Source organism: Hylobates moloch, unplaced genomic scaffold, assembly GCF_009828535.3.
Source record: "Hylobates moloch isolate HMO894 unplaced genomic scaffold, HMol_V3 SCAFFOLD_3, whole genome shotgun sequence".
Taxonomy (NCBI): Eukaryota; Metazoa; Chordata; class Mammalia; order Primates; family Hylobatidae; genus Hylobates; species Hylobates moloch.
This window is the reverse complement of record NW_026652278.1, coordinates 102,071,306-102,088,597: the sequence shown is the minus strand read 5'-3', so window position 1 is coordinate 102,088,597 and position 17,292 is coordinate 102,071,306. Positions and strand designations below refer to the sequence as shown.

General features: G+C 38.0%; 1 protein-coding gene across 6 annotated transcripts in view; it reads right to left on the bottom strand.

Moving 5' to 3' along the window:
* Positions 1-17,292, bottom strand: part of SEC24B (SEC24 homolog B, COPII coat complex component) — a 107,073-nt gene that overhangs the window by 22,449 nt on the left and 67,332 nt on the right. For 4 of the 6 annotated variants that reach the window (XM_058436630.1, XM_032145240.2, XM_032145259.2 and 1 more), the window contains 5 exons: positions 11,465-11,649; positions 7,598-7,700; positions 5,625-5,751; positions 3,858-3,967; positions 1,066-1,178 (listed from right to left, as the gene is read on the bottom strand). In XM_058436630.1, the coding sequence (XP_058292613.1) occupies positions 1,066-1,178; positions 3,858-3,967; positions 5,625-5,751; positions 7,598-7,700; positions 11,465-11,649 (638 nt within the window). The remainder of the gene's footprint in view (positions 1-1,065; positions 1,179-3,857; positions 3,968-5,624; positions 5,752-7,597; positions 7,701-11,464; positions 11,650-17,292) is intronic. The other 2 variants (XM_032145250.2, XM_032145266.2) reach the window with 1 other exon arrangement.

Sequence of the window (17,292 nt, the reverse complement as noted above, 5' to 3'; positions counted from 1 at the left end):
TCTGTCATGTAAAACATGTTGTTTTGAAATATATATATCTACACTGTGAAATGGCTAAATCTAGCTAATGAATACATGCATTGCCTCACAAAGTTATAATTTTTGTAGTGAGAACACAATTCTAATCTCAGCATTTTTCCAAGAATACAATACATTGCTATTAACTATAGTCATCATGTTGTACAACAGACCTCTTGAACTTATTCCTCCTATTTGTTACACTTTGGGTAGCATCTCTTGAAACCTCCCACCCCACCCCTGGTAACAACCACTGTACTCTCTACTTTTATGAGATTTACCTTTTTAGTTCCCACAAATGACTGAGAACACGCAATATCTGTTCTGATTTCGCTTAATGTGATGACCTCCAGGTTTATCCATGGTATCACAAATGAGAAAAATTTTATTTTTAAAGGCTGGATAGTATTCCATTTGCACATATGCCAGTTTCTTTATCCATCCATCTGTTGATGGGTACTTAGTCTGATTATGTATCCTGACTCTTGTGAATAAACTACAAATGCTACAATAAACATGGGAGTGCAGATATATCTTCCACACACTGATTTTATGTTCTTTGGATATATTCCAAGTAGTGGGATTGCTGGATCATATGACAATTGTATTAAATTTTCTGAGGGACCTTTATATTGTTTACTATAATGGCTGTACTAATTTACATTCCCCAAAGTGTGCAATTTCCCTTTTCTCCACATCCTCACCAACATGTTATCTTTTGTCTTTTTGATAGTCTCATCCAGATTCCCGATATACTGGCTAACTCAACATTTCTGGCCCCTGTGTTCAGATTGGCTGAGTCAGACAGTTAGATGAGATCTAAATTCCTGACTAAATACTAGATTTTTATGATTTTATAATTCAGATACCAAGTCATAAATCATAACTCGAGTATCTGGATCCTTATTCTATGGTACATAAGTAGTACTCTTTTTAGTTGATAAATATAACCAAACCCAATCCCACAAACTGTGAACACTTCATATTTATATACATTTATATCTATAACATACACATATGTATAGTATGAATTAAAAATATTCTTACTTGTCTAGATTTTCTAAGAGTGACTGGCACAAAATTGTCAAATATCCAGCTTCCACTGCATTATGAGACACATCTAAAACAAACAAGTAAACTGCAGGTTGAGGAGGACGCAGCTGAAAGGAATAAAAATAAAGTAACTTATTTGGTAGGTACAATTTATTCTTTTTATATATTACTATTGCTACTGGATATTTACTGAATATATTAACACAAAAAATACACAAATAGGATTGCTATTTTGTAATATGTGCTCATGAAAATGATATGCTTTTCTTTAATTTTTTTTCTTTTTAGTTGGTTGTGGACTAAGCATGACAAGGCAGTTGATACACAGCCACAGTTAAATAGATGGGTTAAATGTTTTTCTGATAAGGAGTGTTGGCTAAAAGTTCGTTTTTAAAAAATTAGGCTTATGATTTAATACTAAGCTCTCTAGATGTACATCCCTTCCCCTTTCCTAAAAACAAATTTTAAACCTAACAATTTGCCATTAGTACCAGCTACTGGGTTATCTGGAGATGACTGAATCCTAATGTTTAAGTGCTATGTGTAAAGAAAGTCCTTGTGATGGTATTGTAAATACTTTTTTTTTTTTTTTTTGGAGACAGTGTCTCACTCTGTCATCCAGGCTGGAGTGCAGCAGCGCAATCTTGGCTCACTGCAATCTCTGCCTCCCAGGTTCAAGCGATTCTCCGGCCTCAGCCTCCTGAGTAGCTGTGACTACAGGCACATGCCTCCACGCACAGCTAATTTTTGTATTTGGTAGAGACGGGGGGCGGGGGGTTCACTATGTTGGCCAGGCTGGTTACAAACTCCTGATGTCAGTTGATCCGCCCGCCTCAGCCTCCCAAAGTGCTAGGATTACTGGTGTAAGCCACCGTGCCTGGCCTTTAAATACATTCTTTGAAAAGTCCTTATGGTTGAGAATTGTTGAAGCTTGGTGATGGGCAAAGGATGGTTCGTTATACTGTTTTCTTTGGAGTATGCGTGAAACTGCTGTTATATAAAGTTGAAATTGGCCAGGTGCAGTGGCTCATGCCTGTAATCCCAGCACTTTTGGGAAGCCAAGGTAGGTAGATTGCTTGGGCCCAGGAGTTTGAGACCAGCCTGGGCAACATGGTAAAACCCTGTCTCTAGCTTGGGTGACAGAGTGAAACTCTGTCTCAAGTAAAAATTATGTAAATATATAAGTTAAAAGAATACATGAAATCTTTTCTTAAAAATACGCTAACCGGGCCAGGAGCGGTAGCTCACGCCTGTAATCTCAGCACTTTGGGAGGCTGAGGCGGGTGGATTATGAGGTCAGGAGATCGAGACCAACCTGGCTAATATGGTGAAACCCCGTCTCTGCTTAAAATACAAAAAATTAGCTGGGGGTGGTGGCAGGAGCCTGTAGTCCTAGTTACTCGGGAGGCTGAGGCAGGAGAATGTCGTGAACCCAGGAGGCAGAGCTTGCAGTGGGCCGGGATGGCGCCACTGCACTCCAGCCTGGATGACAGAGCGTGACTCTGTCTCAAAAATAAATGAATAAAATAAAAAATAAAAATGTTCTAACCAAGGGCCATATGAATCATATGGCAAAACTTAAAAGATTATTTCTTGCTTTACCACTTCAATTAGATTAAGATTCCTAATGACCCAATATGGAGTGGGAAAATAATAAATCATAAAGAAGGTAGAGAGCTTGAGAGTAAAAGTGATCAAGATAAAGTTTATTACAGTTAATACAGAAACAAACATGAAAATGGTAGTTAGGTGGGCATATGCCAAATTAGACACAAAAGAACACAAAAATTACAAAAATAAAGATAAGCCAGGTGCCAAAAATTTAATGCACATCGCTTACTCCTTTTCACTAGCAGCAGTTTAAGTTTTGCAGACAACAAGGATTAGAGATGTAGCTACAGAAGACATAATTTTTTGGGTTTTTTGTTTGTTTGTTTCTGAGACGGAGTCTTGCCCTGTTGCCCAGGCTGGTGTGCCGTGGCACGATCTTGGCTCACTGCAACCTCCCCCTCCCACGTTCAAGCAATTCTCTGGCCTCAGCCTCCCTAGAAGCTGGGATTACAGGCGTGCACCACCACGCCCAGCTAATTTTTGTATTTTAAGTAGAGACAGGGTTTCACCATGTTGGCCAGGCTGGTCTTAAATTCTTGACCTCAGGTGATCCACTCACCTCAGCCTCCGAAAGTGTTGGGATTACAGGCATGAGCCACCATGCCCAGCCAATACAGTTTTTATAAATATGTTAAAAAGAGGAGATACGATAACGAAGATGAGCAAAACTTGGGGCCAATAATTCATTTTTGAAGTGAAAAGAAGAATGAGATCTTAGAGTTCGTATAATTAAAGAAGAGATAGAATTTTCTAATTGGAACAGAAGAAAAAATTAGAGAGAAGTCCATAACCACTTATCTTGATCTCTTGGTGAAAAAACTTGAGTTTTGGGCAAAAATGTGCATTTCTCTGTTTTGAGAGTCTTAAATGTTAAATGGTAAAAGGGTATCTATATCCATTCCATGCAAGGAAATCAAAATGGCAACAAATCATAGATGCTAGTGCCCATCATAAGACAGAACTAACATTTCTTATTCATAGAAAGCCTTCTAGGAAATCAAATAACCTTTAGAAAGATTTTCTCTTTGTTAAATATAAACTTTCAGCATTAATTTGTTTTTAAAAATTATTGAGTATAAACAACTTCAAAATCTCAATAAGAATTCACTTAACAGAAAATTACAAATGACCAACATAATTGTGTTCCATAACAAATCTTAACACTGAATAGTTACCATGTAATCTGAAGAAGCAATGAACTCCACAGTTGAATTCTGAACTTCTGGTCGTTTATGAGGCTCTCCATAAGATCGGGTAAGGGGGTTATACATAAATTCTTCAGGAACTAGATAAGAGGTCCCAGTACAAATTTAGAGACACAATTTTTAACTAAACACATATATACACACCTAAAAATAAATATCTATTATCAATATTTACATGAGGTTTAGCAACAGTTCTGCGAACATTTAATGGTAAAAATCAATCCCTTAAGCCCTCCTTAAAAAATAGAGCAGGACGGTGGCTCACGCCTGTAATGCCAGCACTTTGGGAGGCCACGCCAGGTGGATCACGAGGTCAGGAGTTTGAGACCAGCCTGACCAACGTGGTGAAACCCTGTCTCTGCTAAAAAAACAAAAATTAGCCAGGCGTAGTGGTGTGCGCCTGTTAATCCCAGCTACTCAGGAGGCTGAGGCAGGAGAATTGCTTGAACCTGGGAGGCGGAGGTTGCAGTGAGCTGAGACTGCACCAATGCACTCCAGCCTAGACGAGACTCTGTCTCCAAAAAAAAAAAAAATAATAATAATCAGGGGACCGGGCACAGTGGCTCACACCTGTACACCTGTAATCCCAGCATTTTGGGAGGCCGAGGCGGGGAAGATCACGAGGTCAGGAGTTCGAGACCAGCTTGGCCAATAGGGTAAAACCACATCTCTACTAAAAAATACAAAAATTAGCCAGACATGGTGGCAGACACCTGTAGTCCCAGCTACTCGGGAGGCTGAAGCAGAAGAATTGCTTGAACCCAGGAGGTGGAGGTTGCAGTCAGCCAAGATCACACCACTGTGCTCCAACCTGGGTGACAGAGTGAGACTTCATCTCCAAAAAAAAAAAAAAAAAAAGATCAGGGCTGGGCGCAGTGGCTCATGTCTATAATCCCATCTCTTGGGTTGGGAGGCTGAGGTGGATGGATCACTTGAGCCCAGGAGTTTAGGACTAGCCTGGCCAACATAGCGAGACCCCATTTCTACTAAAAATACAAAAATTAGCCAGGTGTGGTGGTGCAAGCCTGTAGTCTCAGCTACTTGGGAGGCTGAGGCATGAGAAGAACTTATAGCTTGCACCTGGAAAGCAGAGACTGCAGTGAGCCATATTGTGCAACTACACTCCAGCCTGGGTGACAGAGAGAGACCCTGCCTCAAAAAAGAATTAAAAAAAAAAAAAAAAATAGATCAGAAGCATAAAAAAAACGTATGTTCTGAAATCAGGTGAGAAAACCAGGATGCAAGTAACCTTCCTTCTTAGACTTGTATCCTATTTATTATATCAAATGATATGGAAAAAAAATCAGAGAAACATAAATTTGAAAGCAACTCTAGTAGGGGAACCCGAAGAAATGAATAAAGGGAATAAGAGACAGACACGTATACATGAATGCATCCAGATACACTGGCAAAGTTCTAATGAACCAAATATACAAATGTAAGACAATCTTACTGTCAGGGACAAGCATAACTAGCCTGTATAAGCTCACCTGCAAGAGTGTCACTGTTTCTATTTTTCTTACTTTGTCCTCACTGTTACTCTCCTCATTGTCAATTACCCCCTTGGTCAGCCAAAATGAAGAATCCTTAGTCCTAGCCTTAGCCTATATTCCCTCTACTAAAAATGGCATGAAAATTCTTTTGAAAGCAATGAAGAGAGAAATCAGGAGATGACAAAAATCTCAAAAAAAAATATTGAAAATAGGATTAAAACACAATTAAGAATCTAAAACTCACCATCATTAACTCTATAGCACAAATTGCATTTCCATCTACGTTGATCAATGAAGGATACAAAGGGGTTAATATATGTTCGACAAGATCGGCACCTCACAATGGTATTTGATGTTATCACTGGTAATTGCTAGGAAATAAAATAAAGAAGCTGTAGCAGAAAAAGGCACCCCAAGGAAAAACAGAACGTATACTGCTCTGCTCCAAATACAGAACATAAACCTTAACTGTTTTTATGTGGTTTTACATGGAAGCATATTAATAAAATCCAGGGACATGCTGAGCAACACACGTAGCCATCAAGTTTTCTCCCTCTTGTCACAAATCATAACACTAAAATAAAGTCATACCAAACATTGGCCAAGAAAATAATGTAAGTGAGATCTTATCAGCTGAACTTTAGAAATAACAGTGAGAGAGAAACATACCATATACAAATACCTTTGTCTTTGTTGACTGCACGTGGTACTAGACTATTAGGCACTGCTCATTAGACTGCCACAGCAACTTCTGACAGGAGCTGAGGCCAGAAGCAGTCAAACACGATGTGCCTTTTTAAAAAATTACATCTCTATGCTTAGTTTGGGAAAGGAATTTTATATTCAAGTAGAAACTTTAGAAAATATGAAAAAAGATTAAGAGATCACATATTATTCTATGTCTCTGAATTAACCTGCTATCATTTTAGTATATCATTCTGTTTTTATCTGCATATGAACATTTTGATCTTTGTATTTAATTTTTTCACATGTATGATTATTATTATGCAAGTAACCACATATCTATTGTAAAAAAAAAAAAATCAGGAAATACAGTTAACTGAGAATGAGAAAATAAAAAATTACAGAACTCTACATCACAGAGGATGTCACTGTAAACAATTTAGTATATATGCTTCCAGAAGGTATCATGTATGATATCTGTATTTAGAGAAAAACTCCCACATATATATATTATATACAATTTCATATATATATATATATGAAATTAACTGTCTTGGTTTATAGATAAGGTTTTAAGAGTATTATAGGTGATTAAAAATATTTACTCAATGAATACATTCATGGTACTTATTACATATTACAATTTTTTATTTTCTATTCATTTTGATCTTTTCTATACTTCCTGGTAGTAAAGTAAGCTTCACAAGGAAGCTTTTAATTTAACCTTTGTATCTCCAGCTTCCAACGTGACAGGTAGTCAATCAATACTTTTTGGATCAATGAGAGCAAAAGAAAACTCAGAACCAGTAAGAAGGGCAGTAAACAACAGTAGTAAAAAAAAGTTTGAGAGAGAAATGCAACTTACGAAGTACAAATAAAACAGCTCTGAATAAAATTATTTTTGAAGTTTTCAAAATTTAAAACTTTTAAAATATTAAAAGTTTAAAAATCCCTACTGTTACAAAGGTTATTTGTTGAATTAACAAATTTGTTTAATTTGTTAAGGAACAGACAGTTTTCCTCTCTAAGTGGACATCATTGTTGGTGTTTCCTTTGTGTTTAACAAAGAACTCCGAAAGTGTATCTACCTTCCATGGCCATTCCACCTTCCAAAACTACTAATCTTTCAAAATCCAGGACAGACTTCATCACTTATAGAAAACTTTTGCTATTGTATACACAGGGAATCACTTCTCATACTGTACTCACTACCTAAGTATGTCATAGAATTTGATTAATTACATGTATTAATTATCCTGCACTGTAATTATTTTTACATCTTTGTCCCCTGTTAGATAAGAACTTTTTGGAGGCAATTTCAGTGACTTGATCATCTCTGTACTACCAGTGCTTAGTTTAGAGCTTGTCACAAAGCAGGTGTTCAAAAAATGTTTGCCAAGTTGTTATGGAAATGATTATTTCTAACTTCAAATAAAAGAAGATATAGAAAATTCTAAGAAAATAAAAAATTTAGGTACCTTGTACATAAGCATACATGTCAGTACGCGTAAATATTATAAAATGTTACTTTACCGTTAGGTCTCTGAAGGGATGTAACAACAATCCTAAAGGAAGCTTAGCTTTATTCAGTAAAGCCTGTGTCTGTGGAATATTTGTCAAAGTACACCGAAATGAACTGCAAAGAACATAAACAACATGGAGGATATTAGCTATCAGAGAAAAATACACTGAAGTAGATAATTAAGAACATTTAAGGACATAAGTGAAAATCATATGGGCATGTTACTGTAACTATAAGCAAGAAGGTCCTGATTAATTAGGCATGTATGCAATATATGTCAAAATATCTAAATTAAAGAGTCAACACTTTCATGGTGGAAAAGTAGTACACATTCAGGGAAGACCAACTACTCCATTGTGACTAGCCTGGAGGAGATGAATAGGAGCACACAGAAAACATGAGTGAAAAGGCCTACTTCTTTTTTTTTTTTTTTCTGAGATGGAGTCTTGCTCTGTCGCCCAGGCTGGAGTGCAGTAGCCCAATCTCGGCTCACTGCAAGCTCCGCCTCCTGGGTTCACGCCATTCTCCTGCCTCAGCCTCCTGAGTAGCTGGGACTACAGGTGCCCACCACCACGCCCAGCTAATTTTTTGTATTTTTAGTAGAGACGGGGTTTCACCGTGTTAGCCAGGATGGTCTCGACCTCCTCACCTTGTGATCCACCTGCCTCGGCCTTCCAAAGTGCTAGGATTACAGGCGTGAGCCACTGTGCCCGGCCAAATAACTTACGAAGTTTTAAGGTCAATAAACAAAGACTGAATAAAGGAGATGCCAAATAAGTAAAAAGCAGAAGTACTGAAAGCCAGGCAATAAATTTTATGAAGAGTCATTAATATCATGTAGAGATATCTATTTATTCCAGCCTTAGTGTTGTTCCTTGAACACAAAAAGCTTGTTCCTGCTTCAGGACCTCCATATTTGCTATTCATGCAGCTTGGAACCCTTTTATTCCCAGAGAAGTCACGTGGCTTACTCTCTTACTTCACCCAGATCTCTACTCAAATGTTAAAAGTCTTTGGGTAAACCTGTCCAGACTCTTCTATTTACAAGAGTCACCCTCCACCCGCACTCCTTATTCTGATTTATTTTTCTTCATTGTAATACCCTGAACATTACGTTATATATTTACTAGTTTGACTGTTCATAGGAGAATATAAGTTCTGTGATTCCATAGAGATCAGGAACTGTGTTTTGTTCACAACTTTATCCCCAGCACATGGAAAACAGTGCTTTGCATTTAACTTCCAAGGCATTTGATAAATATTTATCGAATGATTTATCTTAGTATGTTGATACTATTATTATTATTCCTGTTTTACAGTTGACAAAATTGAGACTTTGAGAGGTTAAGTAAATTGCACAGTTTCATAGCTACTTAGGTCTGCTCAACTCTAAAGCCTGTACTCCTATTTGTTATTTTGATAAAAGAGACATTTTCACAAAACACATACAACTGGGTAGAAAAATGTATGCCTTCCCCTTACCTATGGGTTCTCTTATACATATGCAACATATATTTTTTTTTAATAATTTTTTTTTTTTAAGACAGGGTCTCGCTCTGTCACCCAGGCTGGAGTACAATGGTGTGATCTTGCATCGCCACAGCTTCCACCTCCTGGGCTCAAGGGAACCTCCCACCTCAGCCTACAGAGTAGCTGGGACCACAGGCGCATGGCACTATGCTCAGCTAATTTTTTTGTTTTTTTGGAGAAGGGGTTTCGCCATGTTGTCCAGGCTGGTCACAAACTCCTGGGCTCAAACGATCCACCCTTCTTGGCTTCCCAAAGTGCTGGGATTACAGGCGTGAGCTACTATGCATGGCCCATATACTACATTTACCTACGTAGGGGGTGCCTAACCTTTTATACTACAAGGTCATAATTTACAAATTTATCAACCTGATAGCAACTTATATTTGGAAGGATGGGCAGCTGTTTTCAACCTATAATCCATGATGCCTTATATTTTTATGGAAACAATCTTGGCAGTACCTGAGGCACTGATGGTGTGTGGATAGTACAGTGGAAGAAGAGGGGAAATTCTCAAAGCAGCTCCACTTCCTATTTTCTATATTGGAATTCTATATAATATTTTGCTTGAAAGAGTGGTTTGCAGCTTTTTTTTTAAAGCTGGAAAACTACTGCTTTAAGAAAAGGGAAATAGGCTGGGCACAGTGGCTCACGCCTGTAATCCCAGTGTCGGGAGTTGGAGACCAGCCTGACTAACATGGAGAAACCCTGTCTCTACTAAAAATATGAAATTAGCTGGGTGTGGTGGCACATGCCTGTAATCCCAGGTACTCGGGAGGCTAAAGCAGGAGAATTGCTTGAACCTGGGAGGTGGAGGTTGCGGTGAGCCGAGATGGCGTTATTGCACTCCAGCCTGGGCAACAACAGCAAAACTCCATCTCAAAAATAAAAAAAGAAAGAAAAAAAGAAAAGAAAAGGGAAATATTGGCTCTAAAGAATACTAATTCTCCTAATGCAAGGAAGAAGACAATGTTGGCCAAGTGTGGTGGATCACACCTATAATCCCAGCACTTTGGGAGGCCAAGGTGGGCAGGTTACCTGAAGTCAGGAGTTCGAGAACAGTCTGCCCAACATGGCGAAACCCCATCTCTAATAAAAACACAAAAATTAGGCAGGCATCATGGTGCACATCCGTAATCTCAGCTACTTGGTGGCTGAGGCACGAGAATCACTTGAACCTGGGAGGCGGAGGTTGCAGTCAGCCAAGATCGGGCCACTGCACTCCAGCCAGCCTGGGTGACAGAATGAGACCCCATCAAAAAAAAAAAAAAAAAAAAATAAGAATCAGTGTTTACTTTATGAGGAGGAGAAATTCCAGGAGCAGGAGGATGTCTTCTAAAAAAAAAAAAAAAGAAAGTAGGACCAGGGGGATATCCTATTCATAGGATACAGAAGAACTAAAAGCATGCAAGAACAAAGACATGAGGCACTGTGAAGTGAGTAACAGAGCTCATTCACATAGAAGTACACCAGGGCTTGGTGGTTGCCAGTGCAGTCTGCCAGCTAAACTTCTCTATCAAAGGAAATCCAGTCTAGATTCAGACTGGATTAATAACTCTGGGAGTCAATGGTCTTCATACTCTATATTAAGTGGGTAAAGAAAATTCTGAGATAAACCATTTATCTAAACCTGTTCTTGAGATTACATAAGTGAGGTCTATGTTCTTTTCAAGCAAAGCCTGAAATTTTAAATATCTGTCCTTATTTAAAAGATATCAGAAGTTATTATTATTGAAAAGTGAGGAAAAAGATTTAAGAAATATAAAATATAGTTAGATTTGGGTTCCTGAAACCCTTCATTCAAATAATTTCCCTAACATTAGGTGATAGGGGGAAGGGACTGGATTGAGACAGAGATGGGAACAAAAAAAGATGACCTAAGTCAAATTTTACATCTATACAAACTAGAATAGAAAAGTCAACATTGCCGGGCGTGGTGGCTCATGCCTGTAATCCCAGCACTTTGGGAGGCTGAGGCGGGCGGATCACGAGGTCAGGAGATCGAGACCATCCTGGCTAACATGGTGAAACCCCGTCTCTACTAAAAATACAAAAAATTAGCTGGGCATGGTGGTGGGCGCCTGTAGTCCCAGCCACTCGGGAGGCTGAGGCAGGAGAATGGCGTGAACCCAGGAGGCAGAGCTTGCAGTAAGCCAAGATCGTGCCACTGCACTCCGGCCTGGGCGACAGAGTGAGACTCCGTCTCAAAAAAAAAAAAAAAAAAAAAAAAAAGAAAAGTCAACATTAACGAAACTTCCAACCGAAGAAATAACATACTACTTTTACTATTTTTGAAAATCATACAATGTTTTCATCACTTAAGAAAGATTATAAAATAAATAAATACCTACTCTGGGCTACAGTTTAATTTTTTGAGGTCTGCATTCAAGTTAGGTACAGGGGCCCAAACAGGAGTCATGGGTAAAATATTCCTCTCCTGAGTGAGGTTTACAGGTCTCAGGCTTTCTGGTTGTGGAGAACTCTGAAGACTCAATCCTCCTATACTGGAGCATAGTTGGTTGACACCAGGATACTGCTGAAAGAGCAATTCAAAACAAAATAAAACAAAAGAACAATAAAACATAAATAAATTTTCTTATACTATATATACTACATATCTCAACATACAGAAAAAGCAAAAAGGTAAGAAAATTTAAATCTGGCTTGGTAATAGAATGACTTAGTATGCAGTCAATCTAAAGCACACTTGAAAAAAACTCAAAGCAAAAGTACTGAATAAATTTGAACCTTATTAGCAAGGTTAACCCTCGCAATGAAATTTCAGCAACAATGCTTTTCAGCATTAGCAATCTGGTTTCCCTGAATACAGTTTATACTTGAAAAACAGGATAAATGCCCCACTGTTCTCAAGGTTCCCCTCCCCCAATTATCAACTTTCACAATAATGAGTTGGTACCATAGAAATGTACAATGGTGTTCAATAGGTTTTGCCGTATTTTTTTGTTCCCTGTATTTTAATATTATCATGAATTAACGGCTTGCTATCTCAAATTGATGTAATGAATTAGTCATTATTCTTATGATGTTCAAACTACCCAATCTTTAGCCAGTGAAAGCCCTTTCAAGATGGCCCCAGTGTCCTTTTATATGAACCTAACTAGCCTTTGACAGTTTCCTTGCTTTCTTACACACTATTTTATACTCTTTTACTTCAAATCTAGAATTGTTTGTCTAAAAAGGAATCTTGGCTCCTTTTACGCAGAGATGATATCTAAAAACCATAATCTGGATGATAAAGGTGCTTATTGCTAGTACACTGTTATTACTTCCAGGTACTTGCAATAGGTAAAGATGGAAAATACACGTTAAAAGCAGAAGCAAATAATGAGTCCACGTTGACAGTTCCAATTCAAATTTAAGATGACGGGGTTTTTACTTAAGTTCTTTGATTTTATACCGGTATCTCTGTTCTCTTTTGCTACAAATCTTGATTTCTAATGGTAACAGCATTATCTTATCCTATAATATACATTTATAACACCACCAATATTATGTCAGATTATTAAATTTTTCATAGTTCTTTTTGTCCTTACATTATATCCCATTGAGACGTATAAAATACTAGGTTTTAAGATCAGCTTGAACAGTACTTTTCTTGGTATTAGAATGTATCCAACTTGATAAACAGGTTTTTTATTTTATATTATTTTTCATATTTAAGGATCATTTTTAATCTTTTTTTTTTTTTTTTTCCTTGAGATGGAGTCTTGCTCTGTCGCCCAGGCTGGAGTGCAGTGGCGCAATCTCGGCTCACTGCAAGCTCCGCCTCCCGGGTTCCCGCCATTCTCCTGCCTTAGCCTCCCGAGTAGCTGGGACAACAGGCGCCCGCCACCTCGCCCGGCTAATTTTTTGTATTTTTAGTAGAGACGGGGTTTCACTGTGTTAGCCAGGATGGTCTCGATCTCCTGACCTCGTGATCCGCCCACCTCGGCCTCCCAAAGTGCTGGGGTTACAGGCGTGAGCCACCGCGACCGGCCCCATTTTTAATCTTTTTGGTTTTTGAGTAAACATAACATTTATATAATTCTAATGTCAAAAAACATTACAATAAGGTACTAATAAGGTATTCAGAGATATCTTATTTCACTCTTGACACCTCCGTCTATAGTTAACTATTTTTATTAGCTTATGGTTTAATCCTTCCATTGTTTCTATTTATATAAGCTAAACATATATACTGTTGTAAATATAGCCCCTTTTTCAACCAAAAAAAATGTCCTGGCAATAACTCTATGTCTATACCTTCTGCATTTCTTTTTACAGCTACGGAGCACTCCATTATGTTAATGTGCTATAGAATTCCAGCTAATATATGGATAATGATAAATTCAGAAAAATCACTATTTAACAATCCATACTGAAATAAATGATTCAGGTAGTGGTCACTTGTAATGGAAGACCAATAGATATCAACAGATGATAAATCCACTAGGTGAAAGCTTAATGAGGAACGTCACAATTAAAGGATCAGGATGTCACTGTATGAGGCACTAATCAAGCCTAGCACTGGTATAAGTGAAATAAACAGCTATTATTTTGAAGTGTACATCACCAAAATATATGTTATGGCCTAACTAAATAAATAATTGAAATAATACACCTAAATATAATCAACCATTAGATCTAACTCCCAATCCATAGAAAATGAAACAGAAATAAGTTAAATGATACCACAAAGAAGCAAATAGCTAAATTCAGAATGTGGGACATTCTACAGAACAAAAGACTCAGTTATTTTACCAAATCAAAGGCATTAAAAAAAGGGGTGGGGCTTGTTTTAACTTAAAACAAGAATTAAGAGACATAAGCAAATACAATTAGTAAACTATTATTTGGGTTTTAATGTGAACAAAGTATACAAAGGCATTTTTGAAATAGCTTGGAAAATCTGAATATAGACTGAATTTTAAATGACATTTAGAAAATATCAATTTTGTTGGCTATGATAGTAGTATTGTGGTTATGTAAGAAATGCTGTCCACCTCCCTAATTTTAAAATCCTCAGCAAGAAAAGTGGTGGTGGGATGGAAGGCAGTGTGGGCCCATATGAAACAAATATAGCAAAATGTTGACAGTAACTGAAGGTGGTGATGTTAAGGAAAAAAACAACTGGATGATAAAAAGGATTCTCTTGTTTTCTGTAGAGCTGTAAAGAATCAGAAAAAATGATCACATGGATTAATAGTAGCATATAACAGAAAACCCTCCAAAAGACTCAAGTTTCTAAGAATTTAGGATATAAAATAAAGGTGGGATATTTAATCGGAGATAAAAGACACATTATCTAATAAATGATAGTGAACTAAGGGTAAACCATTCTGCAGGTGAAGGGGAGAGTATGAGACTTCTTATTTACATTATGTACCAAAATAAAACCTTAGATGGATTAATGATGCAAAACCAAAATCATCAAAGAACTAAAAAAAAAATATATAATATTTTCCTAATCTTAACACTGAAAAGACCTTTTAAAGGATACAAACAAAGGTAAAAACAATAAAAGAAATTATAAAATGAGGCCAGGCGCAGTGGCTCACGCCTGCAATCCCAGCACTTTGGGAGGCCGAGGTGGGCATGTCACTTGACTTCAGGAGTTCGAGGCCAGTTTGGCCAACATGTTGAAACCCTATCTCTACTAAAAATACAAAAATTAGGCGGGGCATGGTGGCTCATGCCTGTAACCCCAGCACTTTGGAAAGCCGAGGTGGGTGGATCACGAGGTCAGGAGTTCAAGACCAGCCTGGCCAACATGGTGAAACCTGGTCTCTACCAAAAATTGAAAAATGAGCTGGGCGCCTCATTGGTGTGGTGTGGCGGGCGCCTGTAATCCCAGCTACTCGGGAGCCTGAGGCAGGAGAATCGCTTGAACCTGGGAGGCAGAGGTTGCAGTGAGTCAAGATCGCACCACTGCAGTTCAGCCTGGGCTAAAGAGCAAGACTCCGTCTCAAAAAACAAAAGAAAGAAAGAAATTACAAAATAACTACATAAAATTTAAGTATTTCTCCAAGGTAAAAAATAAAAACACACTAAAATTAAAAACCGATGGCAACATGGCAGAAAATTACAATATACAAACACAAAAGGTTTACACTTATCGTAGACATACAGAACAATGGTGAAAAAATATAAACAGGGATTTCAGTAAAGAAATACATATGACCAATAATTATAAAAGATTTTTTGCTTATACAAAATAATTATTGGGGTACTTCACAATATAGAGAAAGGGGCAATTAAATACATTCTTGCTTGAAGTATAAATTGGTACATTATTTCTCCATATTTGACCAACAACCACTGATCAAATACTGTTTGACATCTCTATTAGGTATTTTAATTTAACATGGCCAACTCAATTCCCATTCCTAGACCTTTGTCTTCATTATCTCAGTAAATACGCTAACCTCTACTCAGGTGTTATGCCAAAAACCTAGGAGTTACTCTTGACACCTTCCTTTCTCTCACCCACCACATCCAATCCACTGGCATATAAAAAGTTATCTCTTATCTATTCACTTTTTACAGCCTCCATTATACTACCTTAGTACAAAGAACAACCATCAATTTCCTGAATTAGGGTAGAACTTCAATTTGTCTCCCTGCTTCCATTTTGTCTTTTCAAATACTCCTATCTCTAATCCATTCCTCACACAGCAGCCAAATGATTTTCTAAATATGTAAATTAGATGTCATCCCATTACATAAAATCTCTGATACCTCTCTTATGCACCTCAGGTAAAATCTCAGCTTCTGAATGTGGTCCTTTAGCTCTTTGATCTCATCCCTATTACTCTTCCCATGGCTGAATTCCCACAACACTGGGACTTTATTCCTCAAACATGTCAAACTTGTTGCTGCCTTAAGTCTTTGCATATCAGTTTACTCAGCCTGAAATGCTTTAACGACAGATCCTTCCATGCTTTTTCTTGTCTTCCATGTTAACTCAAACCTAACTTCTACAATGAAGGCTGCTTATCTGACCACCTACTCCACATTTTCACCCCAGAAACTACTTCAATTTGTCTTACTTCATAGCACTTGTAACTACTCGAAATTAATTCTTTATTTGTTTACTTATTTATTGTCTTATTAATCCTGACCTCCCATCAACCTTCTTAAGAGCAGGAACTGTTTTGTTCACTGAGCCTCCTCTCGTATTCTCAGTGCCTAGAATAGTACTACCATAGAGAAGGAATAAACTTCTATTGAGTAGACAGAAATTCTAAAGTCTTAAAGAATTAAATGCTGGCCGGATGCGGTGGCTTGAGCCTGTAATCCCAGCACTTCGGGAGGCCGAAGCGGGTAGATCATCTGAGGTGAGGAATTTGAGACCAGCCTGGCCAACATGGTAAAGCCCCATCTCTATTAAAAACACAAAAATTAAGCTGGACATGGTGGCACACGCCTATAATCCCAGTTACTTGGGAGGCTGAGGCAAGAGAATTGCTTGAACCTGGAAGGCAGAGGTTGCAGTGAGCCACGATCGTGCCACTGCATTCCAGCTTGGGACACAGAGTGAGACTTTATCTTACAAAAAAAGAAAAAACCAATTAAATGTTTTGATTCTGTAATTCCACTTAAGGAAATAGTTAAGATAAATGCACAAATGTGTGCGTGTAGTCACGTCGCTTAATGATGAGGACATGCTCTGACAAATGTGTCGTTAGGTGACTTTGTCCTTGTGCAAACATCACAAAGTGTACTCACAAACCTAGATGGTATAGCCTATTACACACCTGGGCGATACGATATAGCCTATTGCTCCTAGGCTACAAACCTGTACAGCACTGTTACTGTGTTGAATATTGTAGGCAACTGCACACAATGATATTTGTATATCTAAACACAGAAAAACTACAAGAACAATATAGTATAAAAGATACAAAATGGTATGCTTGCATACGACACCTAGTATGAATGGAGCTTACAGGACTGGAAGTTGCTCTGGGTGAGTCAGTGAGTGAGTGGTGAGTGAAGGTGAAAGCCCAGGACACTACTGTACCACAGACTTTATAAACACTGCACATTTAGGCTTTATCAAACCTATAAAAATATAGTTTTTGGCCAGGCATGGTGGCTCACATCTGTAATCCCAGCACTTTGGGAGACCTAGGCGGGTGGATCACTTGAGGTCCAGAGTTTGAGACCAGCCTGAACA